General features: G+C 45.7%; 1 protein-coding gene across 1 annotated transcript in view; it reads left to right on the forward strand.

Annotated features, from left to right (window-relative positions):
* The window catches only part of WBSCR17 (Williams-Beuren syndrome chromosome region 17), a 630,593-nt gene that overhangs the window by 316,100 nt on the left and 288,542 nt on the right, over nt 1–25,951 (forward strand). The window contains exon 5 of the mRNA XM_011932129.1: nt 4,380–4,577. Within this exon, the coding sequence (XP_011787519.1) occupies nt 4,380–4,577 (198 nt within the window). The remainder of the gene's footprint in view (nt 1–4,379; nt 4,578–25,951) is intronic.

Raw genomic sequence — 25,951 nt, forward strand, 5'->3', positions numbered from 1 at the left:
AAGAAAGAAAGAAAAAGAAAACAGTGTATCAAGTAGACAAAACTCAACAGAATCCTTGCAAATGGGACAAGAAGTCATATTTTTCTTTTCTCTTTTCCTTCTTTGCTGCTGTCTTTGCAGGGGAGGATGGTTGACTGTCATTGTGAGAAAAGAGATATAGTTATAATTCTAACGACTCAGGCAAAGCTGCCCAGATGTATGGGATTATCTTTCACATCATTCGGAGGAAGGTGAAGCGTATTTTCTGCAGATATGGCCCTGATATTTTTCCAGGTGGAAAGAACAGAGTGTGAGAAACTGGTTGAGTGTACGGGGAGTAGAAGATTTTGGATGCACAAAGAGTGAGGCCACAAAAATGCCAAAATCATGTGAAAATTGGAATAGAACTTTCCCGTTTTAAAGCGTGGTCAGATGATTGTTGCTAAGTAGCCAATGATCCATCAAGTTAGAGGTTAAATAACCTGTACCCTGGGTTGCTTAATTAGTAAGAAGCAGAGTCTTGTATTTCACAAATATGTTTATTTACACTCATTGAGGCCGTCTTGAATAAGTGTTGTTTACTGTACTAGATTGAAGAACCAGTATCCCATCACTAATTAACATTAAAATGTTCTTCTTCATTTGCAACAACCAATAAACCAATGTTTATGCATATGACCACTTAAGAAACCCGGGACCACTGATAGCACTGACCCCTTCAAGTGCATGCTGGGGTCTGTTGCCATCTCAGACACCAATTTTCCCTCCCAGTTTTTTGCTGTCATCAAACTCTGGTGACACCCAGCTGCATGTCTTCAGCCCCCATCTCTCTCCTGAGCTCCAGAGCCGTTTATCTCTAGTAATAATCATTCCCAATCATTCCTGTGGGTGCCCAGACCCACAGCATCCACAGAATCTGAGAACTTGTCAGAAATGTAAATTCATGGGCTCCACCCAGTCCCCTGAAATCAGAAGCCGTGCAGGTGGGATCCAGCGGTCTGTTGTAACCAGCCCTCCAGAGGACTCTGATGCATGCTCCAGTTTGAGAAGCACTGAGCCATAATGGAAGCCTTCTGAAAAAGATGCACGCCAGTGTTCTGTCACAGCCTCAGGCCTGGCATACCTTGTCTTTTCCTTGGCATCATTGCGTCCTCGTTTCTTTCCTTTCAAAACTGGTTGGCCCCCACACATATCCCTTTCCCTTGATTTTCCCCTTGCCATTGTGTTACTCATCGCTTCAACCTCCAGCTTCAGCCAGTTTTGTCTGCCATTTCTCCTGTCTCCCTCTTTCAAGAGTGTCTTGACCACCACTCTCCCAGCCTGGTTCTTCCTTGACATTCACCTAAATGAATGCAGTCACTGCTGAAACTCATTCTTTTGGCAGATACTTGCTAGATGCCTACTGTATCCCCTGGTGTTGTTCTAGGTTTGGGGTTTGCCTGGCACTGATTTCTCAGGACTTGCAGTGGTAAGGCTGGAAGAGTCCTGCACAAACTGGGACAGTTGGACACTAAGCTGGGGTTCAAAATCTGGCAGGTTTGGTATCTGCCCTCAAGTCTACAGTCTAATTCTAGTCTGTCTAATCGAATCCACCTATCATCTGATTCTCCCTGATGTCTGTGACTTTAGTCTTTGCCATTCAGACTCATTTTCCACACTTCTACCCAGGTGGCATAGAGCCCTCTCTAAATTAAAACCCCCTGGTGGTTCTCCATTACAAGGTAGATAGCATGTCTCAACTTTTACCAGGTTCTACTGCAATAGAAGTCTCCAGTCACAATGACTTACAGCAATACATATTTCTCTCTTGTCTGCATGGCACATCAGCTGTGGTTGTCTGACTGTGGCTGTGCTTTTATCTTCTGTGTTCTGAGAGTCAAGGAATCCTCCTGTCTGGAACATCCCATCTTTGTGGCTCAGGGGAAAGAACAGTGGCTGAACTTCGAAATGGCTGTTAAAAGTTTCTGCTCTAATATGACACCGTCACTTTCGCTCACATCCCATTGGCAGACCAATTCACATGTCCAAGCTAAATGTTAATTGGAGGTTGAGGAAGGAGTGTGCTTCTCTAGGGAAGCATTGCAGGCCATCTGGTAATAGGCAGGACATTCCCAGGGAGGAGGGAGCAAATTATTGGGAATCGTCATACATTGTCTAGTAGACAGTAAAATCAAACTTCTCAGCCGCAGAAATACCAATGGGGCCGGGCACGGTGGCTCACACCTCTCAGCACTTTCGGAGGCTGAGGCGGGTGGATCGCCTGAGGTCAGAGTTCGAAACCAGCCTGGCTAACATGGCGAAACCCTGTCTCTACTAAAAATACAAATATAGGCGCCTGTACTCCCAGCTACTCAGGAGGCTGAGGCAGGAGAATCACTTGAACCTGGGAGGCAGAAGTTGCAGTGAGCTGAGATCGCATCATGGCACTGTAGCTTGGGAGACAAGAGTGAAACTCCATCTCAAAAAAAAAAAAAAAGAAAGAAATATCATTGGAACCAAGGTCTTCTGCCTCCATACTCAGTGACTCTTACTGCTGGTGGATGGGCTGGACTGAATGTTTCTATATGCATGGTCTGGGCTTGTGTGGGATTCATCATGGTTCATCAAGGAGGTAGTGAAGCTTCAGAATTAAGACATGAACCGGACCATCTAGGTTAGAAACCTGATTCTACCACCAGTTGGCTGTGTAGCCTGGGGCAAGCTGCTTAACCTCCCTGGTCCTCAGTTTCCTCATTTGGATAATGCTGATCATCGTATCTACCTCATAAGATTATCTTGGGGGTTGCATTAGTCAGCACATGTGAAATATTTAGAATGGTGCCTAACACTAGTAAGTGCTCAATAAAGATCAACTATCATTAGCTCATAAGAACAATAGCCTGTGTTCAGAGATGATTAGCAAAGGCAGCTGCACAGTCACTGTGACTTGAATAAGGTGGGGAAAATGATCTAGGAGTTGAGAGGAAGAACTCCCACAGGAGAGGTGGTGCTTGGTCTTGGGACCAGGTGGTCAGAGAGGTGGGAGAGGTGGTACTTGGTCTAAACCTTCTTAGATGGCTGGGCTTTCGTCCAATAGCAAAGGGCATTCCCAGGGGAGAATTTCATGAGTGACAGCTTGGCCGGGGCCATGCTTCTAAGCCTGCCTGGAAGCCTTGGAAAATCAGTGCCATTTGGCTTCAGCTTATATGGTGTGTGCAGAAGTATTGGAAGCAGGTAATGGCCCAGGGTATATTTTATTGCTCATTTTAAATAGAAAGATGAGATGAGCCAACAGGTAATTCAATAGCTGCAAATGAAAAGAGATGGGTTGCCGACTATGTGTTCTCATTATTCTTCCCGATAATGCAGAGGAATGGGATTTTCGCTTGACTCTGTTCCAAAGCCTGCATTCTGTTCTAAGCTGGGAGATTAATGCCCTGGCTTAGGAGAGCCATCTTCTCCTTCTCGAATATGGGAAATGATCCCTTCCTGCGCCTGCCTTGGAGACGCACGATGTTGGAGGTGTCTGACCATCTGCTGTCTCCTAAGCCAGCCGGGCTACGCCTTGAACCTGAAGCCAGATTCCTGACGAATGCCCGCTGCAGCCTCGAGCTGGGGAAGTGAGCAGGAAGCCAGAATTCTGCCTGCCTTTGCATTTAATTAGTTTCCAGTCTTCTATTGCTAACCAATTCAATTAGGTCGCTTCTAAGAAATCAAATCATCAATTAAAACAACTGAAATAATCACGCCCACACACACACACACACACAATTAAATCATCAATTAAAACAACGGAAATAATCATGCCAACACATACTCACACACACACACACACACACATACACATACATACACACACACAAAATTAATTAAAACAACTGAAATAATCATGCGCGCGCACACACACACACACACACACACACAGAAGCTAGTGAAATACGTATTAAAACCAGGCCATCCCAGGCAGAAGTGACCTATTTTGGGAAAGGAAATTCAGTGCCAGCAGAAAAAACAAGCAGTGGCAGTCAGTGCCCTAAGGGTAAACTGACGACACTGTATAAAACTGTCGTGCAATGTAAATCGTGGGGTCCACTGTCAATATGAAAGTGAGACTTGGCACTTTCTTGGGAAGGAGACCCCATGTTCTGAACTCTTGCTCTAGGCTTTTCAGGCTGGAGCAGGCATCACTGTAGTAATTCCAACAAGGGTGAAGGGGTGAGCTGATTTCATACACTTTACAGCCCAGATGTGAAGCTGCAGGATCCAGCTTGGGCAGGTCCCTGGGAGCCTCAGTTTCCATCTGAGTTCCAGCCTTCCCAAAGCCCAGCCTTTTAGCGGAATGCTGTTCATTTCCTGCGGTCTTGGGAGGTGTGCCTCAGGAGAGAGAAGAAAGGTTTCATGTCTGTTTCTCTCTGTTTCAGGGCTGAGCCGGTTCTATCCCGCATCCAGGAAAACCGGAAGCGTGTGATCCTCCCCTCCATTGACAACATCAAACAGGACAACTTTGAGGTGCAGCGGTACGAGAACTCGGCCCATGGGTACAGCTGGGAGCTGTGGTGCATGTACATCAGCCCCCCAAAAGACTGGTGGGACGCCGGAGACCCTTCTCTCCCCATAAGGTCTGTGGCTGGTTAGCTGTGGCGGCCAACAAGCCCCCAAATTCAAGGGTAAAAAGGAGCCACTGAGAGAGGCCAGAAAAGCCTGCCTTGGGCTCGAGCAGCTGTGTGCACACAGCTCTCCAGGAGCCGTGGTTGTCTCGGGATCACAGTTTTCCTGCAGAGGGAGGATGTTGCATTTTGCACCTTTATGTAAAGTTTTCAAGTGCAGCTTTACAACGGGCGATACTGAGAAGTTTCAAACTGATAGTAACGTTCACACTTCTTTATTCTTCCTCGTCTAGGAAGAACTGCGTTCAGGAGCTTTTAAGGATGAAGTTTGAAAGTTATTTTTTCTGGGGCTATTTTATACTTGAAGTCTTGTACTGTTGTCGTGTTTGCACTCTTTTTCATGATACAAGATCATACAGAAAAGGACAAGGGGGTGTGGCATTCTGGGAAGCTGGAGGGATGTTGGGGAACTCTTTAGAGCTCTTGTCCCGGGTCCCACCAAGCTGCCTCTCGGGATATGGAGATCAATTATCTCGAGGCATAATTGCAAAACTCAAATAGAAAGGAGGTTGAGGCCGGGCGTGGTGGCTCATCCCTGTAATCCCACACTGTGGGAGGCCAAAGTGGGTGGATCACCTGAGGTCAGGAGTTCAAGATCAGCCTGGCCAACATGGCAAAACCCCTTCTCTACTAAAAATAAAAAGATTAGATGGGCATGGTGGCAGGCACCTGTTATCCCAGCTACTTGGGAGGTTGAGACAGGAGAGTCACTTGAACCTGGGAGGTGGAGGTTGCAGTGAGCTGAGATGATGCCATTGCACTCCATCCTGGGCAACAAGAGCAAAACTCCGTCTTGAAAAAAAAAAAAGTGCAAGGAGATTGAATGAATATTGATTTCAATGCTGTATTAGTTTCCTCTTGCTGCTACAACAAATTACTATGAAAACAATGACTTGAAACCATATAGATTGATGCTGCTACAGTTCTTGAGGTCGGAAGTTTGCAATGAGCCGATGGAACTAGAATAAAGGAGGGGTTGGGTCAGGAGGGCTGGGTCCTTCTGGGGGCTCTCAGGGAGATCTATCTCCTTGCCTTTTCCAGCTTCCAGAAGCTGCCTCCTCCCTCGGCTCGTGGCTATGTCGCATCTCCCCTTCTCTCCGCCATCCTTCATCACGTGACCTTTTCCTCCTTTGCTTCCTTCCCTCCCACTTATAAAGGCTCTTGTGATTATATTTTGGGTCCATACAAATAATCCAGGATTATCTCCCATCTTGAGATCCTTAACTTAATGACATCTGCAAAGTCCTTTTCCCAAATAAGGGACCATTCACAGGTTCCTAATCTCTGGAACCTGTGAATGGTCCCTTAGGAAAAAGTGAAATGGGAGTGTTCCCTTAAACCTTTGCGGGGCATATGACAGGGATATGGCTTGTTTCTTCAGCGCCCCACGGCTCAAACCCCTAGGGGGATCATGCAGATGGGTAGGTTTCGGGGAGCATTTTGGGACTCCGACTCCATGGCAGCCTCTAGGGTTGAGTGTTTATGGCTCCTGAAGCCTCCGTTGGTGTGTGTTACAATGTGTTCTTTCAGCTTTGCCATCTGCAGGCAGGTTGTGTTAATCAGCTTAGTGAGACCCTGTGGCTTCTCACAAGGACAGAGGGCTTTCTCTATCCTGGGTCCTTGCCCTCGTGTATCAGAAAAACCAGATCACATGTGGGCTTAGAGAATGAGTGCAAGGTTTTCCTGAGTGGTGGAGGTAGCTCTCAAGGAGATGGATGGGGAGCAGGAAGGGGGATGGAGTGGGAAGGTGGTCTTCCCCTGGAGTCGGGTAGCACAGCAGCCAGACTCTCCTCCAACTACCCCTGGCCGAACTCCCCTCAGCATCGACGTCATTCTGCTGTTGCTGGCCTACCAGTGTCTGCTGGTATCTGTCCATGTGTTCTTCTACTCCTCTCAACATCCAGCTGCTTGTGTCTGTGCCCACTACGGTCCTGGGTTTTTATGGGCACAGGATGGAGGATGGGGCATTGTGGGTCAAAAGGCTACTTTTTGACTGCAAAAACAGAAATACCTGTCCTCATTTAGGTCCGTGAGCACAGGCCCAAGGGTGGAGCCCTTGCCAGGGACCCTGCCCTTCTCTACCCAGCACTTCCCTGCCCCTGTTCCATATCAAAAGGACTTTGCAGATGTGATGTGGAAATCCTAATCTCTGGAACCTGTGCATGGTACCCTATTTGGGGGAAAGGGCTTGGTTGAAAATTCTCTGATCCCCGAGTTATAGTTCAGGACTTTATGTGAGTTCTTCTTGAGGACCAAACTGACTCTTAAAATCATGATTCTGTCTTAAGTCAGGAGAGGCAGGAGAGGCCTGTGTACTTGGGCTCGGTTTTAGGGGTGTGGTTGTTGGTGTTAAGATAGCAAGATGGAATAATGGAGTAAGGATGAAGACTTTTTCCAGATAGTCATGAAGTTCTTTCTCAGTTAAAACATTTGTGATTAACAAGAGTAAGAGTTTAGCCAGGCCCAGTGGCACACACCTGTAATCTCAGCACTTTGGGAGGCCAAGACAGGAGGATTGCTTGAATTCAGGAGTTTAAGACCAGCCTGGGCAACACAGCCAGACTGTGTCTCCATTGAAATAAAATTTTAAAAAATTAGCCAGGTGGTGGTGTGCTCTTATAATCCCAGCTACTCAGGAGGCTGAGCAGGGAGGACTGTTGGAGCCCAGGAGGTCGAGGCTGTAGTGGGCTGTGATCATACCATGGCACTCTAACCTGGGCAATAGAAGGAGACCCTGTCACAAATAATAATAGAAAAAGAGTGAGCTTTTGAAAAGTTCTGTTGTTTTTCTGCTCACACCAAACGCTGGAAAATTGCATTTGAGTAGAGCCAGCCATGGGCAAATTTGTACAGCAGAGAAGGTAAATCTTTTGGGTCTACAACTCCTCAAGCTGTCTTGTGGCTCAGCTCCCACCCAACCTGTTCATCATGGAGTGTTTCGGGACCATATTCTTGGCTATCTGCAAATAATATTAATAGTGTAAGGTTAACTAAAGCAAAGCGTTCAGGGATATTTGAGCTTTAATGGCGAGTGCTTGAAGACATGTTGACCTTCAGATCTCAAAGGGATGAAACTCAAAGGATGGACTCACAGACAGTGACTTTCACGTGTTGGCTAAAAGATGCTTTCTCCCAAGTCTCCGCACTGACACACGGGAGACTGGCCTCCAGCCAAGACAGATAACAGTATGAGGGTGTGACTGTAAGTGCTAGCAACAGAGGAAAAGAAGTGCTTGCAGTGCAGTGCCTTTGGATGCCCAGCAAACATCTGTAATGACTGTCTCTGAGTGTATAAGGCTCTAAGCAAAAAATTAGCTTGTATTTCATGAGTTACGGTAACATTAACAGATGATTAATATGCACTTTGAAAAGACTCAAGAAAATAGTCATGATCATGAGTCATTAATATTACATGCATCTCTGATGTACAAAATAGAATCAAATGCCAATGATCTCTTTTTAACGTGTCTTAACTTACGGGATGCTTAGTTTGTTAATAGTTGATGGGGAAATTTAATTGCAGGGATGAATTTTTATGGTCCTTCTGAAATTATTAAGCGGATACAATATGCTTTCTTAGACATGAGGACATGGCGGTTTCTCTTTCTTGCTGTGATGCCAAAATTTTAATAGTTACAATTTTACTCCGGTAAAAGATGGGCCAAGGAGAATGTTTCATCATCCACATGGTATTAGATTAAACGAGTCTTTAGATACTGAGACTTCCCAGTAAGCAACATAATATAGGAGATTTGCATTAAGGGAATTGATAATTCCTTCTGTTTCAGTTCTTTTCCTGTTTCTTTCTATATATGTTAATATCTTTTTTGTCCTGCCTGCTAAATAGCTATTTTTTCAGGTTTTCTCTTTGTCCTCCACTCTTCTTTTCTACACCAGAGTTTCCAGTATAGCAAGTGGATAAGTGCCATGAAAGAGGGCAAAGGCTGACTGTAAGGGTAAGAGGTTGGGGAACTGAAGAACACAGGTCCTGCCCAAGGAGGCAACTGTTCCCAGCTCTGCTTGATGGTGCTGGGGGTACATAAGGCCAGTGTGTTCAGGCCTTCAGAATTTTTTTTTTTTTTTTGAGACGAAGTCTAGCTCTGTCACCCAGGCTGAGTGCAGGGGTGCAATCTTGGCTCACTGCAACCTCTGCCTACCGGGTTTGAGCAATTCTTCTGCCTCAGCCTCCTGAGTAGCTGGTACTAAAGGTGCGCGCCACTATGCCTGGCTAATTTTTTGTATTTTTAGTAGAGATGGGGTTCACCGTGTTGTCCAGGCTGGTCTCGAACTCCTGACCTTGTGATCTGCCTATCTCGGCCTCCCAAAGTGCTGGGATTGCAGGCGTGAGCCAATGCACTCGGCCCAGAATTTTAAGAGCAGCCATAAATCTAGAGCCTTTGTGAAATCTCCTGCCTTCTAAATGTTGACAATAAACCTCTCTTCTTCAAAACGTCAAGGACCCAACCACATGTGTCTAGACTGCATTTGACCACCCAGCCCCCAGAACTTCATCTTGCCTTTACACTCAACTCCTTGGAGACCTGTGTTGTTCCCAGGATAGCTTTCATTTATGCATCTCGCGCTGGCAGTGGGCACCTGTGGTATGTATTGTGGGTGCCATGGTGGGTGTATTAGTTCTTGCCCTGCTGTAAAGAAATACCTGAGACTGGGTAATTTATAAAGAAAGGAGGTTTAATTGGCTCAGGATTCAGCAGGCTGTACAGGAAGCATGGAGGCTTCTGCTTCTGGAGAGGCCTCAGGAATCTTACAGTCATGGCAGAAAGGGAAGCAGGCATGTCTTACATGGCTGGAGTAGGAGGAAGAAGAGAGAGGGAGAAGGTGCCACACACTTTTAAATAACCAGATCTTGTGGGAACTCTATCATGAAAACAGCACCAAAGGGATGGTGCTAAACCATTCATGAAGGATCCACCCTCATGATCCAATCACCTCCCACCAGGCCCCACCTCCAGCACTGGGGATTACAATTCAACATGAGATTTGGGTGGGGGCACAGAGCCAAACCATGTCAATGGGGCTGGGGATTTGGGGAAAGTGTCACTCAAAGTCATAGGAGCAACATGGCCAGACTTCCTGGAACACAAATTCAGCCTGTAGAGATTCCCCTCATGTTGTATTGTTGTGTGTCCACAGACCTGTCTGCTGAGCTTCGTCTGTGTAAGCAGCACTGAGCCAGCTCTTGCATCTGTGTAGAGAAGCTCCCTAAATCTGCTACCTTAAGCTCTGATTGTTCTCCAAGAGTGACTTCTTTTCTGTTAGGAGGTTCTTGCATTGCTACAAAGAAATGCCTGAGGCTGAGTAATTTATAAAGGAAAGAAGTTTCATTGGCTCACAGTCATGCAGGTTGTACAAGCATGACACTGGCATCTGCTTGGCTTTTGAGGAGGCTTCATAGAGCTTTTACTCATGACAGAATGTTTGAAGTGGGAGCTGGCACATCGCACGGCAAAAGCAGGAAGAAGAGGTGGTGGCTCATACCTTTAATCCCAACACTTTGGGAGGCCGAGGTGGGCTGATCACCTGAGGTCAGGAGTTCAAGACCAGCCTAGCCAACATGAATAAACCCTGTCTACTAAAAATGCAAAAATTAGCTGAGCATGGTGACGCATTCCTGTAATCCCAACTACTCGAGAGGATGAGGCAGGAGAATCATTTGAACTTGGGAGGCAGAGGTTGCAGTGAACCAAGATCATGCCACCTGCACTCCAACCTGGGTGACATAGCAAGACTCCAGACTCCGTCTTAAAAAAAAAAGATATTGGCTAGTTAGAAAGACAAGCTTGTTGTTCATAGGAAGTTATACCATTGATCCATATTAATAATGATAATAAACCAATTATTACTAGATTTTGAGGACTTTATATATAGCTTTTCATTTACCCATTTTTTTTTTTTTTTGAGATGGAGTCTTGCTTTGTCGCCCAGGCTGGAGTGCAGTGGCGCGATCTCGGCTCACTGCAACCTCCACCTCCCAGGTTGAAGCCATTCTCTTGCCTCAGCCTCCCAAGTAGCTGGGACTACATGTGCATGCCACCACACCTGGCTTTTTTTTATTTTTTTATTTTTAGTGGAGACGAGGTGTTACCATGTTAGCCAGGATGGTCTCAATCTCCTGAACTCATGATCCGCCCGCCTTGGCCCCCCAAAGTGCTGGGATTACAGGTGTGAGCCAGCACACTCGGCCTCATTTACTTTTAATAGTCATAAAGCTAGTACCATATGATTAGGCAATATCCTTTTTTTGTTTTCAGTGTCCATACCACATTGGGGTGTAGGCAATCTGAACTTCCAGGTTGCTTTTTTGACCCCATGCAGTCAGTGACTCCCTTCAGCTGGCCTCTCCCAGGGCACCCTCGACTTTTGCCTTCTTGTTTGCCCCATGTCCTCTTATTCCTGGAGTCTCCGTGCTCTGGTAAGCCACTGTCTAGGGCAGTGGTCCTCAACCCCTGAGTTGCGGACCAGTGCTGGTCCTGGTCCATGGCCTGTTAGGAACTGAGCCTCACAGCAGGAGGTGAGTGGCAGGTGAGCGAGCAAGCGAAGCTTAATCTGTTTTTACAGGCTCTCCCCATCTCCCACATTCCCTGCTGAGCTCGGCTTCTCATCAAATCAGCGGTAGTATTCGATTCTCATAGGAGCACAGATCCTATTATGAACTGCGCATGTGAAGGATGTAACTTACGTGTTCCTCATGAGATAATCTAATGCCTGATCTTCTGAGGTAGAACAGTTTCCATCCTGAAACCATCCCCACCCACCACCCCTGTCCATGGAAAAATTGTCTTCCATGAAACCAGTCCCTGGTGCCAAAAAGAGTGGAGACTGCTGGTCTAGAAGCATCCCTTTTGGTTTATGATGTTGTTTTTAATTGTGGCAATATATATGTAACATAAATTTTACCATTTTATCCATTGTAAAGTGTGAAATTCAGTGGCAATAAGGACATTCCTAATGTTGTGCAACTGTCTCCACCATCTACTTCCAGAGTTTTCTTATTCCCCCAAATAGTGACCCAGTACCCATTAAGCAGTCACTTCCTATTCCTCCCTCCCACCTAACCGTGACAGCTGCCAATCTAATTTCTGTCTCTATGGATTTGCCTATCGTGAATATTTCATATAAGTGGAGTCCTACAGAATATGACTTTTTGTTTCTGGCGTCTTTTATTAGCATACAGTTTATGAGGTTCATTCATGCATCAGAAATCCATTGCTTTTCTTGGTGGACATCCCTTTTATTTTTATTTTTTTGAGACAGTCTTTCCCTGTCACCCAGGCTGGAGTGCAGTGGTGTGATCTTGGCTCACTGACCTCTGTCTTCTGGGTTCAAGCAGTTCTCCTGCCTCAGCTTCCCAAGTAGCTGGGACTACAGGCGTGCGCCACCACGCCCAGCTAATTTTTGCGTTTTTAATAGAGATGGGGTTTCATCATGTTGGCCAGGATGGTCTTGATCTCTTGACCTTGTGATACACCCGCCTCAGCCTCCCAAAGTGCTGGGATTACAGGCATGAGCCACCGCGCCTGGCGGACATCGTTTTTAAAGTGGTTCCAAGTCCACACCTTCTGCAGATTCCGTATCTGGTTTCTGGGATTTGCACACCTTTGTCCCTCTTAGGTGGAAAGATAGCTTCCCTGACCAGGGCTCCCCTGTGCTCCAGAGGGCACATTTCCTTTCCTAAGTGTGAGTCACACACCAGTGAACATGTGTGTCCACTTCCAGGGACACCGGCCACTAGGCTTGGGGTTAGATGGTAGGACTCTCGCCCCTCCCTTGGGGTACAGTTTGCTTCTGGGAAACCCTCCTGACACCTTCCTTTCCGGGACTCCACTTACTTGTCCTCAGTACTCAGCTAATCTGCTTGTCTGTCTATTGAAATTTTTGCAAGATCTCTTTGAATACAGCATCTATTGTCAGAATGTCTTCAGCCCCAGTGTGAACACGAAGAACCCTGTTTTAACACAGTACATACAGCTGAAGGCATGGAACAGAGAGAAGGGGGAAGTCTGAAGACAGAAAGGAAGGGGTGGGGGCTGACTGGGAAAGAAAATCTTTGAAGAAGGAGGCATGGGTGGGCTCAGGACATGAACAGTGGTTTGGTCTTGAACAGTAGGAAGGGCAAAGTCATGCTGTCTGATTCACATTTTCCTTGTGAATGAGGAAAGAAAATCATTTGTTAAGAGTGAGAGCTGGACCTTGGATAGGAGGCTACCCAAAAGGGGTAAAAGTCTGGAATCATTGCAGAAAGTTCACCGAAAACAGAAAAAATAATGGCTATTTCAAGGTGCAAAGAATATAAATTCAACAAAATTTCCACCAAGATTTCTTTTTCTTAGTTATTTATATTTTTAGAGATAAGATCTCACTCTGTTGCCCAGGCTGGAGTGCAGTGGTGAGATCATAGTTCACCATGGCCTCCAACTCCTGGGATCAAGCGATACTCCTGCCTCAGCCTCCAGAGCTGAGACCACAGGCATGTGCCACCATGCACAGCTAATTTTTAAATTTTTTCTTGAGACAGAGTCTCACTCTGTCTCCCAGGCTAGAGTGCAATAGCACTATCTCAGCTCATTGCAACCTCCACCTTCTGGGTTCAAGCGATTCTCCTACTGCAGCCTCCTGAGTAGCTGGGATTACCAGTGCCCACCATCACACCCAGCTAATTGTTGTACTTTTAGTACAGATAGAGTTTTATTATGTTGGGAAGACTGCTCTCAAACTCCTGACCTCAAGTGATCTGCCCGCCTCAGCCTTCCAAAGTGCTGGGATTACATATGTGAGCCACTGTGCCTGGCTGTAATTTTAAAACAATGTTTGTAAAGTCAGGGGTCTTGCTATGTTGCCCAGGCTGGTCTTGATCTCCTGGCCTCAAGCAATCCTCTTCCCTTTTCCTCCCAAAGCAGTGGGATTATGAGCAAGAGCTACTGCACCTGACTCCACCAGGATATCTGGAAAAAAAACTACCATGAATTCAGTTGTGTTTTGTTATAAACCCAGATTTTATTATTCATGACATTATGTATATATATAGGGAAAAGAGTGAGGTATAAGAATGAAGGATGCCATTTATTTAGCCTGAACGCACCTAGATTAGGTGCACCCTAAGTTCATGAAAACCTGACTTAGTTCTGCTGCCTTCAGAGAACTTTTGCTCATAGTTTGAGAACTGCTGATCTGCAAAAGCCTGGGACTTTCACCATGAGAGGGAAGGTTGCAAAATGCCACAGATGGGACATTTTACAGCATTTTGCTTTCAGGGCACTGGCTGAAAGCTGAGTCAGGCGTCTTCTGCGAGGTGACAGTGGTTCCTCCATGCTCTGTGTTAGGTGGTCCTATAATTAGTGACATTGCTCATGAATAACTAATTAAAGGCAATGATTAACAATTTAGCAATCCTTAATCCAACATATAATTTAATAATAAATTATAAGGTACGGGTGCTGTTAGAGCCTGTTAGAATCCTTTAGTTGAAAGGGATGCTTTGGATATGTAGTTGCTGGGATCTCAAATTCTTTGCACAGATACATACAAAGGGAGAAGGTTAGTTTTTCCTCCCTAGAGGAATATGACCGGCTTACAGAGGAGGAAAGCTTTAAGAGAAGAAATCAGACTTTAAAATAGAGGTATCTTTCCTATGCATCAGCAAATACATTTTAGGGGCCAATTGTGTGCTCAGCTTCATGGTAAGCATTTCCAGCAGGGATAGTATTGGTAAATGAAATGATTCTCCTGTCTTGAAGGAGTTCATGGGTGGTGACACAGGCTTTCAAATGCGTGTGATAGCACTTCAGGGCAAGGCAATGTGGAATCATGGGAGGGAGGGAATTTTGCCATTGGAGTGGATGGAAAAGCTCATAGCCATAACTAACACTGGAATATTCTACATGCCGGGTACTGTTCTTGTGTTTAGCTCTATACAAATCTATTCACTCCTCATCCTCACCCTATGAGAATTTTTTTTTTTTTTTTTTTTGAGACAGAGTCTTGCTCTATCACCCAGGCCAGAGTGCAGCGGTGTGATCTCAGCTCACTGCAACCTCTGCCTCCCAGGTTCAAGTGATTCTCCTGCCTCAGCCCCCTGAGTAGCTGGGACTATAGGCATGCACCACCACACCTGGCTAATTTTTGTACATTTAAGTAGGGATGGGTTTTGCCATGTTGGTCAGTTTGGTCTCGAACTCCTAACCTCAAGTGATACGTCCACCTCAGCCTCCCAAGGTACTGGGATTACAGGTGGGAGCCACTGTGCCCAGCCAAGATGAATATTATTATATCCTTTTTACAGGCAGAGCTGCTGAAGCATGAGTTAAGCACCTTACCCAAGGTCACATACCTGGTAAGAGGTTAAGCTAGGATTCAGATGTAGTCAGGCCCAGAATCTGTGTTCTTACCTGCTGTATTCTCTTTCCTGGAAAAGATGTGACTAGCTGGACCTTGCCAGCTGGAGGAGATTTTCACCGGCTGAGTATATGCGAGATAACCCAATGCAGGTATAGTTCTGCAAATGAGTGTATTTGGGATTTTAAAGCCCACTCTCATGTTTCATGATTCACGAGAACTCTCCAAACTCGGAAAAGCAGTACAATCATGGTTATTACTTGTTAATGATGAAAATATACAGATTAAAGTCAACAGACTGGGCATGGTGGCTCATGCCTGTAATCCCAGGACTTTGGGAGGCCAAGAGGGGGTGGATCACCTAAGGTCAGGAGTTTGAGACCAGCCTGGCCAACATGGTGAAACTGTGTCTCTACTAAAAATACAAAAAGTAGCTGGGTGTGATGGTGCACACCTGTAATCCCAGCTACTCAGAAGGCTGAGGCAGGATTATAACTTGAACCCGGGAGGCAGAGCTTTCAGTGAGCCGAGATCACGCCGTTGCACTCCAGCCTGGACGACAGAGCAAGACTCCATCTAAAAAAAAATAATAATAAAAAAAAAAATCTGCAGAGATGCATGGAAGAGTCCAGCAGAAGCCAGTTGCAAGCTTCCAGTTGTCCCCTCCCAGATGAAGTTGTATGGGCAGGGCTGATTTGCTCCACAGGGGCACATAACAACTCATTTGAAGTCCTGCCAATCAGGAAGCTCACCTGAGCCTTGGCATCCCGGGTTTTTACTGTGGGTCAGTCACATAGGCATGAAGAGCCTTGCGTGACTCTCCTTGGCAACTCAACCTCCAACCCTCGCCCACCAGAAGTTAAACTGCTGTAGCATGGTCCAGGGCCTTGGCACACCAAGACACTCTTAGCAGATAGGATATTCCAAGGGCTTAGAGGTTGTCTCCCAGCCGCTGATCCAGGGCCAGTTCTTTCTCTGGATTGTGCAGGGTTTGGGCAACCCAAGCCCACTGAGTTAACCCTTTACTACATAATGAAGATGAGTTGTTTAGTGTCTTATGAAGATACTGAAGGTGGGAAATATGCATTGAAAAACAGAGGAAAGAGGCTGAGTGCAATGGCTCTGGTCTGTAATCTTAGCACTTTGGGAGGCCAAGGCAGGAAGATCACTTGAAGACAGGAGTTCAAGGCCAGCTTGGACAACACGGTGAGATCCCATCTGTATTTTGCTGTTGTTGTTGTTGTTGTTGTTGTCGTCGAGACAGAGTCTCACTCCATCACCCAGGCGGGAGTGCAGTGGCGTGATCTCAACTCACTGCAACCTCCACCTCCTGGGTTCGAGTGATTATCGTACCTCAGCTTCCTGAGTAGCTGGAATAGCAGGCATGCACCACCACACCTGGCTAATTTTTTGTATTTTTAGTAGAGACAGGGTTTCACCATGTTGGCCAGGCTGGTCTCCACACCTCAAGTGATCTGCCCACCTTGGCCTCCCAAAGTGCTGGGATTGCAGAAGTCAGCCACTGTGCCTGGCCCCATCTCTGTTCTTTAAAAATATAAAGTAAAAATAGAGGAAAGATGGAAGACTCTCCAGTCTTCATCCAGAAGTTGTCATCTTCCAGATAAAAACAGGAGGTATGCTGTATAGAGGGCTCTAAAAGCCAAACGGGAGCGCAGACTCATCCCAGTAGTCTGGTGAGTCCAACTAAAGATGAATAAAAAGCCAACTGAGAGAGACAGAAAGTAGAATAGTGCTTGCCCATTACTAGGGGTCACCCCCATCTGTGGAGGAGGGAAGGACAGAGGAGTGACTGATAATGAGGATGGGGCTTTGGGGCAGGAGTGATGAAAATGTTCTAAAATTGATTTTTGTGACATTGCATAACTCTATGACTGTACTAAAAACCATTGGCTTGTACACAGCAAGCAGGTGAATTGTGTGGTCCATGAATTCTTTCTTAGAAGCTGATGGCCATCGGATGACCAGTCCTTCAACAAGGTGAAGACAGATTGGGTATCAATTCTTGGTTCACAATGGCCTGGAACGTTCCTCTCGGGTTAACCCTGAGATTTTGCCTGCCCCTTCTTTTGTCACAGCAGCACAGAGTACACCAGGTAATGGAATCAGGGTCAAATATTAAACCAGCAAAATTGGTCATGGCAGTGGCTCATGCCTATAATCCCAGCATTTTGGGAGGCTGAAGTGAGAGGATTGTTTGAGACCAGGAGTTCAAGACCAGCCTGGGCATCATAGCAAGACCACATCTCTACAAAAAAAAATATTAAAATTAGATGGATGTGGTGGTGCATGCCTGAAACTGCCTTTGCAAAATTATGACTGAGACAGTGAAAAAGGTCTAACCTAAATGACTCCATCTTGCTTCTAACCTTTAACCTGTCCTTGTTCCTTCCTGGGCATAGGCTGAACTAACTTAGGGAGGAACTTAGTTTATAGTTTAAAACAAAGATGATAACAGCCCTTTCCCAAAACAAAAATCCTCTTACCTGGAGACTAGACTGCCTTTGTAGGACTAACAAATTAGCCACAGTATTAGAAATTATGGCTTAGGAGTCGTGCAGCTGGAGGCTACAAGACTCTGACTCTCCTTAAACCACTCCTAAGGTCAGTGCTTGAGATATTTTGCAGATCCTGCGCTTGACGGATCAGCTGGCACCATCCAGATCAATAAACTACTTCATCTGATCCTGGCGCCCTCACCCAGGAACTGACTCAGCACAAGAGGACAGCGTCAGTTGCCTATGATTTCATCTCCGACCCAACCAATCAGCATTCTCAACTCACTGGCCTTCCCCCACGCAAGTTCTTCTTAAAAACTCTGATCTGTGGCCGGGCAAGACGGGCGGATCATGAGGTCAGGAGATCAAAACCATCCTGGCTAACATGGTGAAACCCTGTCTCTACTAAAAATACAAAATAATTAGCCAGGCGTGGTGGCAGGCTCCTGTAGTCCCAGCTACTTGGAAGGCTGAGGCAGGAGAATGGGGTGAACCCGGGAGCTTATAGTGAGCCGAGATTGCACCACTGCTCTCCAGCCTGGGAGACAGAGCGAGACTCCATCTCAAAACAAACAAAACAAAACAAACAAAAAAACTCTGATCCCCGAATGCTCAGGGAGACTGATTTGAGTGATAATAAAGCTCAGGTCTCCCAGACAGCTGGCTCTGGTGTGAATTACTCTTTCTCTATTGCAATTCCCCTGTCTTCATAAATCAGCTCTGTCTAGGCAGCAGGCAAGGTGAACCCACCGGGCAGTTACATGCCTGTAAGTCTTGGACACTCAGGAGGCTGACACGAGAGGATTGCTTGAGCTCAAGAGTTGGAGGCTGCAGTGAGCCGTAATCATTCCACTGCACACCAGCCTTGGCAACTGAGTGAAACCCTGTCTCTATAAGAAAATGAAATGAAATAAAATTTTAAAACCAACTTGTTCTAAGAAGTATGGAGGCCACTTTTATTGTATATCAGTCCTCTTTAAAAGTGTATCTGTGTTTCCACACTTTCAAGACCCCAAATGTAAACTCTAAATGAAAACAACCTCTGGAGAAACAGAGTGTGAGTTTGGCTGTCTGTAAGATGGCCTAATGGAAGGCATATCCGTTTCTTTGCGGGGATCCATCACGTAGACCCTGACTCAACAATGGATGAATAACGTACACTGACACAAATATTCTGCTTGTCAGTCCAACTGAGCGTCTGGGCCCCTCACAGACACCAAGAAAGGTGTGTAAAGAGTCAGCAGCCATGGCCTTGACTCACTGGCCCTCCGGGCATTTATTCAGCAGACATTAAATGACAGAGATCTCAAGTAAACACCCCTAGAAGGTAATGACTGTTGCCAACCCCCCAGGTAGAGAGCAATCATGCACGTGTGTATGGTCAAAGGTTAGTCTTAGGACCACATGAGTAAACAAGCTGTTTAGATAGACTCCTCTACATTCCTTTGTATCTATGTCCTAAGCTCTCTTACTTCTGAAAAGAGAATCCAGCTGCCTTCAGACAAACTACCTGAAGTTAGGCAAAACTCCCCAGCCTTCCAAGAAGGTTTCCCATGATTTTACACTTTCTCCCACCATCCTGACTGAATCCCCACATTTCTTTAGAACATTTACGATTTGCTCAGACAGCCAGCTGGGAAGAATGCCTATGAACCATCACAGTTGATCAGGCCCCTAAAGGGGCATCATCATCAACTTTATCACTTTCTGGGAAACTAGGGACAGTTCACAAGGTGACATGGGATATCACTCCCTAGTTGGTTGGCTCTGCATGACCGTCCACAGCTGACTGCTGCCTTCCCACAGGGCTCAAAGAATACATAACTTCACAGCTGGGGACAAGTGGTTCTTCAGTGACTTCAAATGTCAGCAGCATGATGTGACAGAACATCTCCCAGGTTCTGGAGCCTGTTTCAGTTTTTGTTGTTGTTGTTGTTTGTTTGTTTTAAATTTTTCAAGACAGGGTCTCACTGTGTCACCCAGGCTGGAGTGCAGTGGTGCAATCATAGCTCACTGTAACCTTGAACTCCTAGGCCCAAGCAATCCTCCTACCTTAGTCGCCCAAGTAGCTGGGACTACAGGTGCATGCCACCATGCCCAGCTAATTACTTTTATTTTTTGTAGAAATAGGGCCTTGCTATGTTGTGAAGGCTGGGCTCAAACTCCTGGCCTCAAGCGTTCCTCCTGCCTTGGCCTCCCAAAGTGCTGGGATTACAGCCATGTGCCACTGCACTTGGCCAAGAGACCTGTTTTCTGAGCCAGATGTGAACCACAAATTTTGATACTCGGTTTTCTTCCCTGTAAAATGGTGGATTTGGACTATGTGATATTAGTCAGGGTTCTCTAGAGGGACAGAACTAATAATATATGTATATATAATATATAATATATATTTTAATATATATCATTATGTATTTTAGTATTTATATCATATATATTTAATATATGACACATAAAATATATATTGTATATATTTTAATATGTATTATATAATTTTTTTTATGTATTTTATATATATGGGTTTATTAAGTATTAACTCACATGATGACAAGGTCCCACAATAGGCTGTCTGCAAGCTGAGGAGCAAGGAAGCCAGTCCAAGTTCCAGAACTGAAGAACTTGCAGTCCAGTGTTTGAGGGCAGGAAGCATCCGGCACAGGAGAAAGATGCAGTCTGGGAGGCTAGGCTAGTCTAGTCTTTACATTTTTCTACATGCTTTATATTCTAGCTGTGCTGTTTGGTGTCCATCCAGATCAAGGGTGGATCTGCCTTTCCCAGTTCACTGACTCAAATGTTAATCTCCTTTGGCAACATCTTCGCAGACACACACAGGATCAATGCTTTGATCCTTCAATCCAATCAAGTTGACACTCAGTATTAACCATCACAGATGCATTGGATGAGAGGTCTTCAGATTCTTCATCTGTAAAGGGTACAATAATAATACTGTCTTAGAGGGTTGTTGTGAAGATTAAATGAGATAATACATGTAAAATGCTTAAACGGTCCATGGCACATAGTAAGTGCTCTAGAAATAACAGCTGTTCTTGTTATCAATATTATTAGAGCAATTCTCTGTTCTACAATGGCACCCTTGCTCCTCACTTTGGGAATATTATAATAACCCAGTTCTTTTTATCTGGTCTAGGTCATACAACCAAATAGTTATAACAAATAACCTGATCATTGGATTATCGCTAATGTATGTCCTACACATGAAACAGACTCTGGATGCTAATAAAAGAGAGACTTTTTTTTTTCTTTTTTTTGGAGACAAGGTCTTGCTTTGTGGCCTAGGCTGGAGTGCAGCGGTGTAATCATAGCTCACTGTAGCCTTGACCTCCCAGGCTCAAGGGAGCCTCCCACCTCAGCCTCCCATGTAGCTGGGACCACAGGCATGTACCACCACCATGCCTGGCTAATTTTTAAAAATTATTTGTAGAGATGGGTCTTGCTGTGTTGCCCAGACTGGCCTCAAACTCCTGGCCTCAAATGATCCTCCCACCTCAGCCTCCCAAAGTGCTGGGATTACTTTGCCAGGGGTGAACCACTGTGCCCAGCCAGGGGTGAACCACTGTGCCCAGCCAGGCCAGGAGAGACATTTTAAATGCCAAGGGATTTGCACAGAAAAGAAGGGACTCATATTCTTGAAGCCACTGTCTTCAGAAAGCTATTCCTTATGAAATGGGGGTGCACTTACAGAACGGTGAACACCTTGCTTTTAGGTGAAATACATGCTATTTCTTGACATCACCTAGATACCTTCTGCACCAGCCTGGGTAGATCAATATTTCTTTTTGTGTGACATGCTGATATTGCTGCTAGATAGTTTTTCTTTGGAAGCAAAATTCCCAGGCAGTGCCCTGGAGCTGGAGCAACATTAGCAACGTAAACTCTCTGCGATGACAAGCAGAGAGGCTTGCCTCCATCAACTGACATACACTGTGACAGCTCTCAGCGGCAGGTAGATTAATTTGAATAATGTCAGAATGACTTTTCTCCTCCCTTGTAAAGAGGTTCAGTGTTGCAGACTGCTAAGGAGCAGACATGTTTTATTTTAAATTTAAGGATTTTTAAAAATGGAAGACACTTTACTTCTGAATTAAATGCTCAATTCCTGAGTTATTGCTGGACATAAATAGGGAAGCAGCCATCCCATTAATTTTATGGAGCTGATCTGTGGGGAGAGAGGGTAACAGGCTTCATATTCTCCTTCTGTTGGGGCTAGATGTAGACTATAGTGAGGAGTGGAAAGGGGTAGGCTCCAGCCCTTATTTTGGTAGCTTTAATCCCCCTTTCTAGATGGTTCCAGAGTGTTTCATCTTCCAGGCCCTCTTTTTTTTTTGAGACTGAGTTTTACTCTTGTCACCCAGGCTGGAATACAGTGGCACAATCTTGGCTCATTGCAACCTCGCTTCCTGGGTTCAAGCAATTCTCCTGCCTCAGCCTCCCGATTAGCTGGGACTACAGGCATGTGCCACCACACATGGCTAATTTTTCGTATTTTTAGTAGGGGCAAGATTTCACCATGTTGGCCAGACTGGTCTCAAACTCCTGACCTCCAGTGATCTGTCTTTCAGGCCTTCTTAGATGACTTTCTTCTTCTGCCCTTTCTTTTTATTCCTTTTTCCACTGTATCCTAAAAGGCTGAAAAGTAACTGCAGAAGACTCTCAAATTGAGTTCAGGGCAGAAAATAACCTTTCTTCATTGCTCCCCCACGGCCTCTAATGGTTTTTTTCTACAGCACAGTTCAAAACTCTTTCTTTTTTCTCTTCTCTCCCCTTCCCCCCCCCCCACCCTTTCCCCTCTTTGATGGAGTTTCGCTCTGTTGCCCAGGCTGGAGTGCAACGGCGCGATCTCGGCTCGCTGCAACCTCCAAATCCCGGGTTCTAGCAATTCTCCTGCCTCAGCCTCCCGAGTAGCTGGGGTTACAGGCATGCATCACCATGCCCAGCTAATTTTGTATTTTTAGTAGAGATGGGGTTTCACCATGTTCGTCAGACTGGTCTTGAATTCCTGACCTCAGGTGATCTGCCCACCTCAGCCTCCCAAGGTGCTGGGATTACAGGCGTGAGCCACCGTGCCTCGCCAGTTCAGAACTCTTTTCTTGTCTCCTGGCCCATCTGGTCCTCCACGAATTAGTATTTCTTAGTTGTTTTCAGGGGATCCTTTAGAAAAGATAACTAAGATTATAACTTGTTCTCAAACCCAAACAGCCTTTTTTGTTTACCCAGTCTCTCTGGCAGCACCTGTTGGAGTTTTCATCCTCCGAGGCATGGTAGTGAATAACTTCTCATCAGACCTTACCAGTCATGCAAGGTGTGTTATGTTTGAGGCCATCCATTTCTCCTCTTATTTATGGAAATACAGGAACATATGATTATTTCGTGTCTTCCGCGTTGGAGAGAAAGCATATCAATTTTTTTCTTTCTTTTTTTTTTTTTTTTTTTTGAGATGGATTCTCACTCTGTCACCAGGCTGGAGTGCAGTGGCGCGATCTCGGCTCACTGCAGCCTCCACCTCCCGGGTTCAAGCTCTTCTCCTGCCTCAGCCTCACAAGTAGCTGGTACTACAGGCGCCCGCTACCATGCCCGGCTAATTTTTGTATTTTTCGTAGAGACAGGGTTTCATCATGTTGACCAGGCTGGTCTCTATCTCTTGACCTCGTGATCCACGCACCTTGGCCTCCCATATCGAATTTTATTTGAGATTGGGAAGTCAATCATGAGTACCGATGTCAGAGCCTGCAGAGCCTTCTTTTCGAACCAATGAACTATCTTCAGTCCAGCATACACAAATGACCATTTGTGGTTAACCACCCGGACACCATTTCCATTTTTCATCCTATTAACCCTGCAACAGTTTTTTTTTCTTTTTCTTTTTTTTAAATTTTACTTTAAGTTCTGGGATACATGTGCAGAACGTGCAGGTTTGTTACACAGGTATACATGTGCCATGGTGGTTTGCGGCACCTATCAACCTGTCATCTAGGTTTTAAGCCCCACAGGCATTAGATATTTGTCCCAGTGATCTCCCTCCCTTTGCCCCCCACCCACTGACACGTCCCTGTGTGAGGATATTCCCCTCCCTGTGCCCATGTGTTCTCATTGTTCAACTCCCACTTATGAGTGAGAACATGCGGTGTTTGATTTTCTGTTCCTGCATTTGCTGAGAAGGATGGTTTCCAGCTACATCTATGTCCCTGCAAAGGACATGAACTCATTCTTTTTAATGGCTGCATAGTATTCCATGGTGTATATGTGCCACATTTTCTTTATCCAGTTTATCATTGATGGGCATTTGGCTTAGTTCTCTCTTTGCTATTGTAAATAGTGCGATAAACATACGTGTGTGTGTGTGTGTCTTTATAGTAGAATGATTTATAATCCTTTGGGTATATGCCCAGTAATGGGATTGCTCTGTCAAATGGTATTTCTGGTTCTAGATCCTTGAGGAATCACCACACTGTCTTCCACAATGGTTGAACTGATTTACAATCCCATCAACAGTGTAAAAGCATTCCTATTTCTCCACAACCTCATCAGCAAGTTATTTTCTTTGACTTTTTCATAATAGCCATTCAAGCCTGCAGAAGTTTTAAGCAGACTTTCCTAAAGTCTGGAAATGTGGGCTGGTACTTTGCAATACCTCTTTGGAGGGTTGGGTCATAGTCTTTACTTTTTTGGCTGCCAACATGAACTCTAAAAATAGTTTCTGCTACCAGGCACACAGGCAGTCAGGGGTAATTGACTTCATTTTCTTCCAGAAGCGTAGGCTCCTGCGTCATTAAATCATTCTGGTAGTGCATCCTTATAGCAGCAGAGAGGTTACGACAAGTTTGCTTAACTGTTATGAATAACATAACTACCAGTCGCGCTTGATAAAACAGTGGCCCCTTCAAAGCCCTCTGAAAACGGGCAGTGTGTGAGACCTGGGAGAGCTGGCCTGCATGGGAGGCCCTTTATACACTTGGCAGGATGCCCCAGTCAGTATTTTGGAGTTTAACTTCTGTACATGAAGTTCAATGGACTCCCAGGCTCTTAAGAACTTCAACTTAAAGGAAAGAGGAGAGAAATGTTTCTTGAGTGTCTTTTATGAACACTGAATTTCCGACTGTGGTTTCTGTGGCGGCTGCGGGAGGTTTCAGCTGGTGGCGTGAGCCCTTCCCATGCTATAAGCAACTCTGAAGTTTCAGTTGCATGAACAGGCTCTGAGAATGACTCAGAGCAGGTTATAGCTCTTCACTTTCGAGGTCAGCTTCGTCGCCAATCCAAATTCAAGTTATTCTAGTTAAATACTGGGTCTCTGCAGCTTCTCAGTTCTTTGCCTCCTGCCCCATTCCTTCCTTAGGATGGCTTCTGGGTACGTGGGGAGAGGTAGAGTTTATTTTGTGATCGAAGGGAAGCATGATGGTCTTTGCATGCAGTGTTTCTCCGTGGAGTTAGGATATTTGTCGCCTCCAAATCTCATGCTGAAATTTGATCCGCAGTGTTGGAGATGGGCCTGGAGGGAGGTGTTTGGGTCATGGGGGTGGACCCCTCATCAGTGGCTTGGTGCCCACCTCCTGGTAATAAGTGAGTTCTGGCCGGGTGCGGCCAGAACAGGCTCAGATACAGGCTCATGCCTGTAATCCCAGCACTTTGGGAGGCCGAGCTGGGTGGATCACGAGATCAGGAGATCGAGACCATCCTGGCTAACATGGTGAAACCCCATCTTTACTAAAAATACAAAAAATTAGCCACGCGTGGTGGTGGGCACCTGTAGTCCCAGCTGCTTGGGAGGCTGAGGCAGGAAAATGGTGTGAACCTGGGAGGCGGAGCTTGCAGTGAGCTGAGATCGCGCCACTGCACTCCAGTCTGGGCGACAGAGCGAGACTCTGTCTCAAACAAACAAACAAAAAAGTTAAGTGAGTTCTTGCTCTATTATTTCATGTTAGAGCTGGTTGTTTAAAAGAGCATGGCACTTTCCTTCTCTCTCTCTTGCTCCTCTTATTTCTCCATGTGATGCCTGCCCCGCCCCCCACCTTCTGTCATGAGTGGAAGCTGCCTTAGGCCCTCACCAGGAGCAGATTCTGGTGCCATGCTTCTTGTACAGCCTGCAGAACCATGAACCAGATAAACCTCTAAACCTCTATTCTTCATAAATTACCCAGTCTGAGGTGTTCTTTTTTTTTTGTTTTTTGAGGTGGAGTTTCACTCCTGTTGCCCAGGCTGGAGTGCAATGGCAGGATCTTGGCTCACTGCAACCTCCACCTCCTGGGTTGAAGTCATTCTCCTGCCTCAACTTTCCGAGCAACTGGGACTACAGGCACCTGCCACCACCCTTGGCTAATTGTTTTGTATTTTCAGTAGAGACGGGGTTTCACCGTGTTGGTGGGGCTGGTCTCGAACTTCTGACCTCAGGTGATCTGCCTGCCTCGGCCTCCCAAAGTGCTGGGATTACAGGTGTGAGGCACC

The sequence above is a fragment of the Colobus angolensis genome, unplaced genomic scaffold, assembly GCF_000951035.1.
Source record: "Colobus angolensis palliatus isolate OR3802 unplaced genomic scaffold, Cang.pa_1.0 Scaffold122, whole genome shotgun sequence".
In the NCBI taxonomy this organism is placed as follows: domain Eukaryota; kingdom Metazoa; phylum Chordata; class Mammalia; order Primates; family Cercopithecidae; genus Colobus; species Colobus angolensis.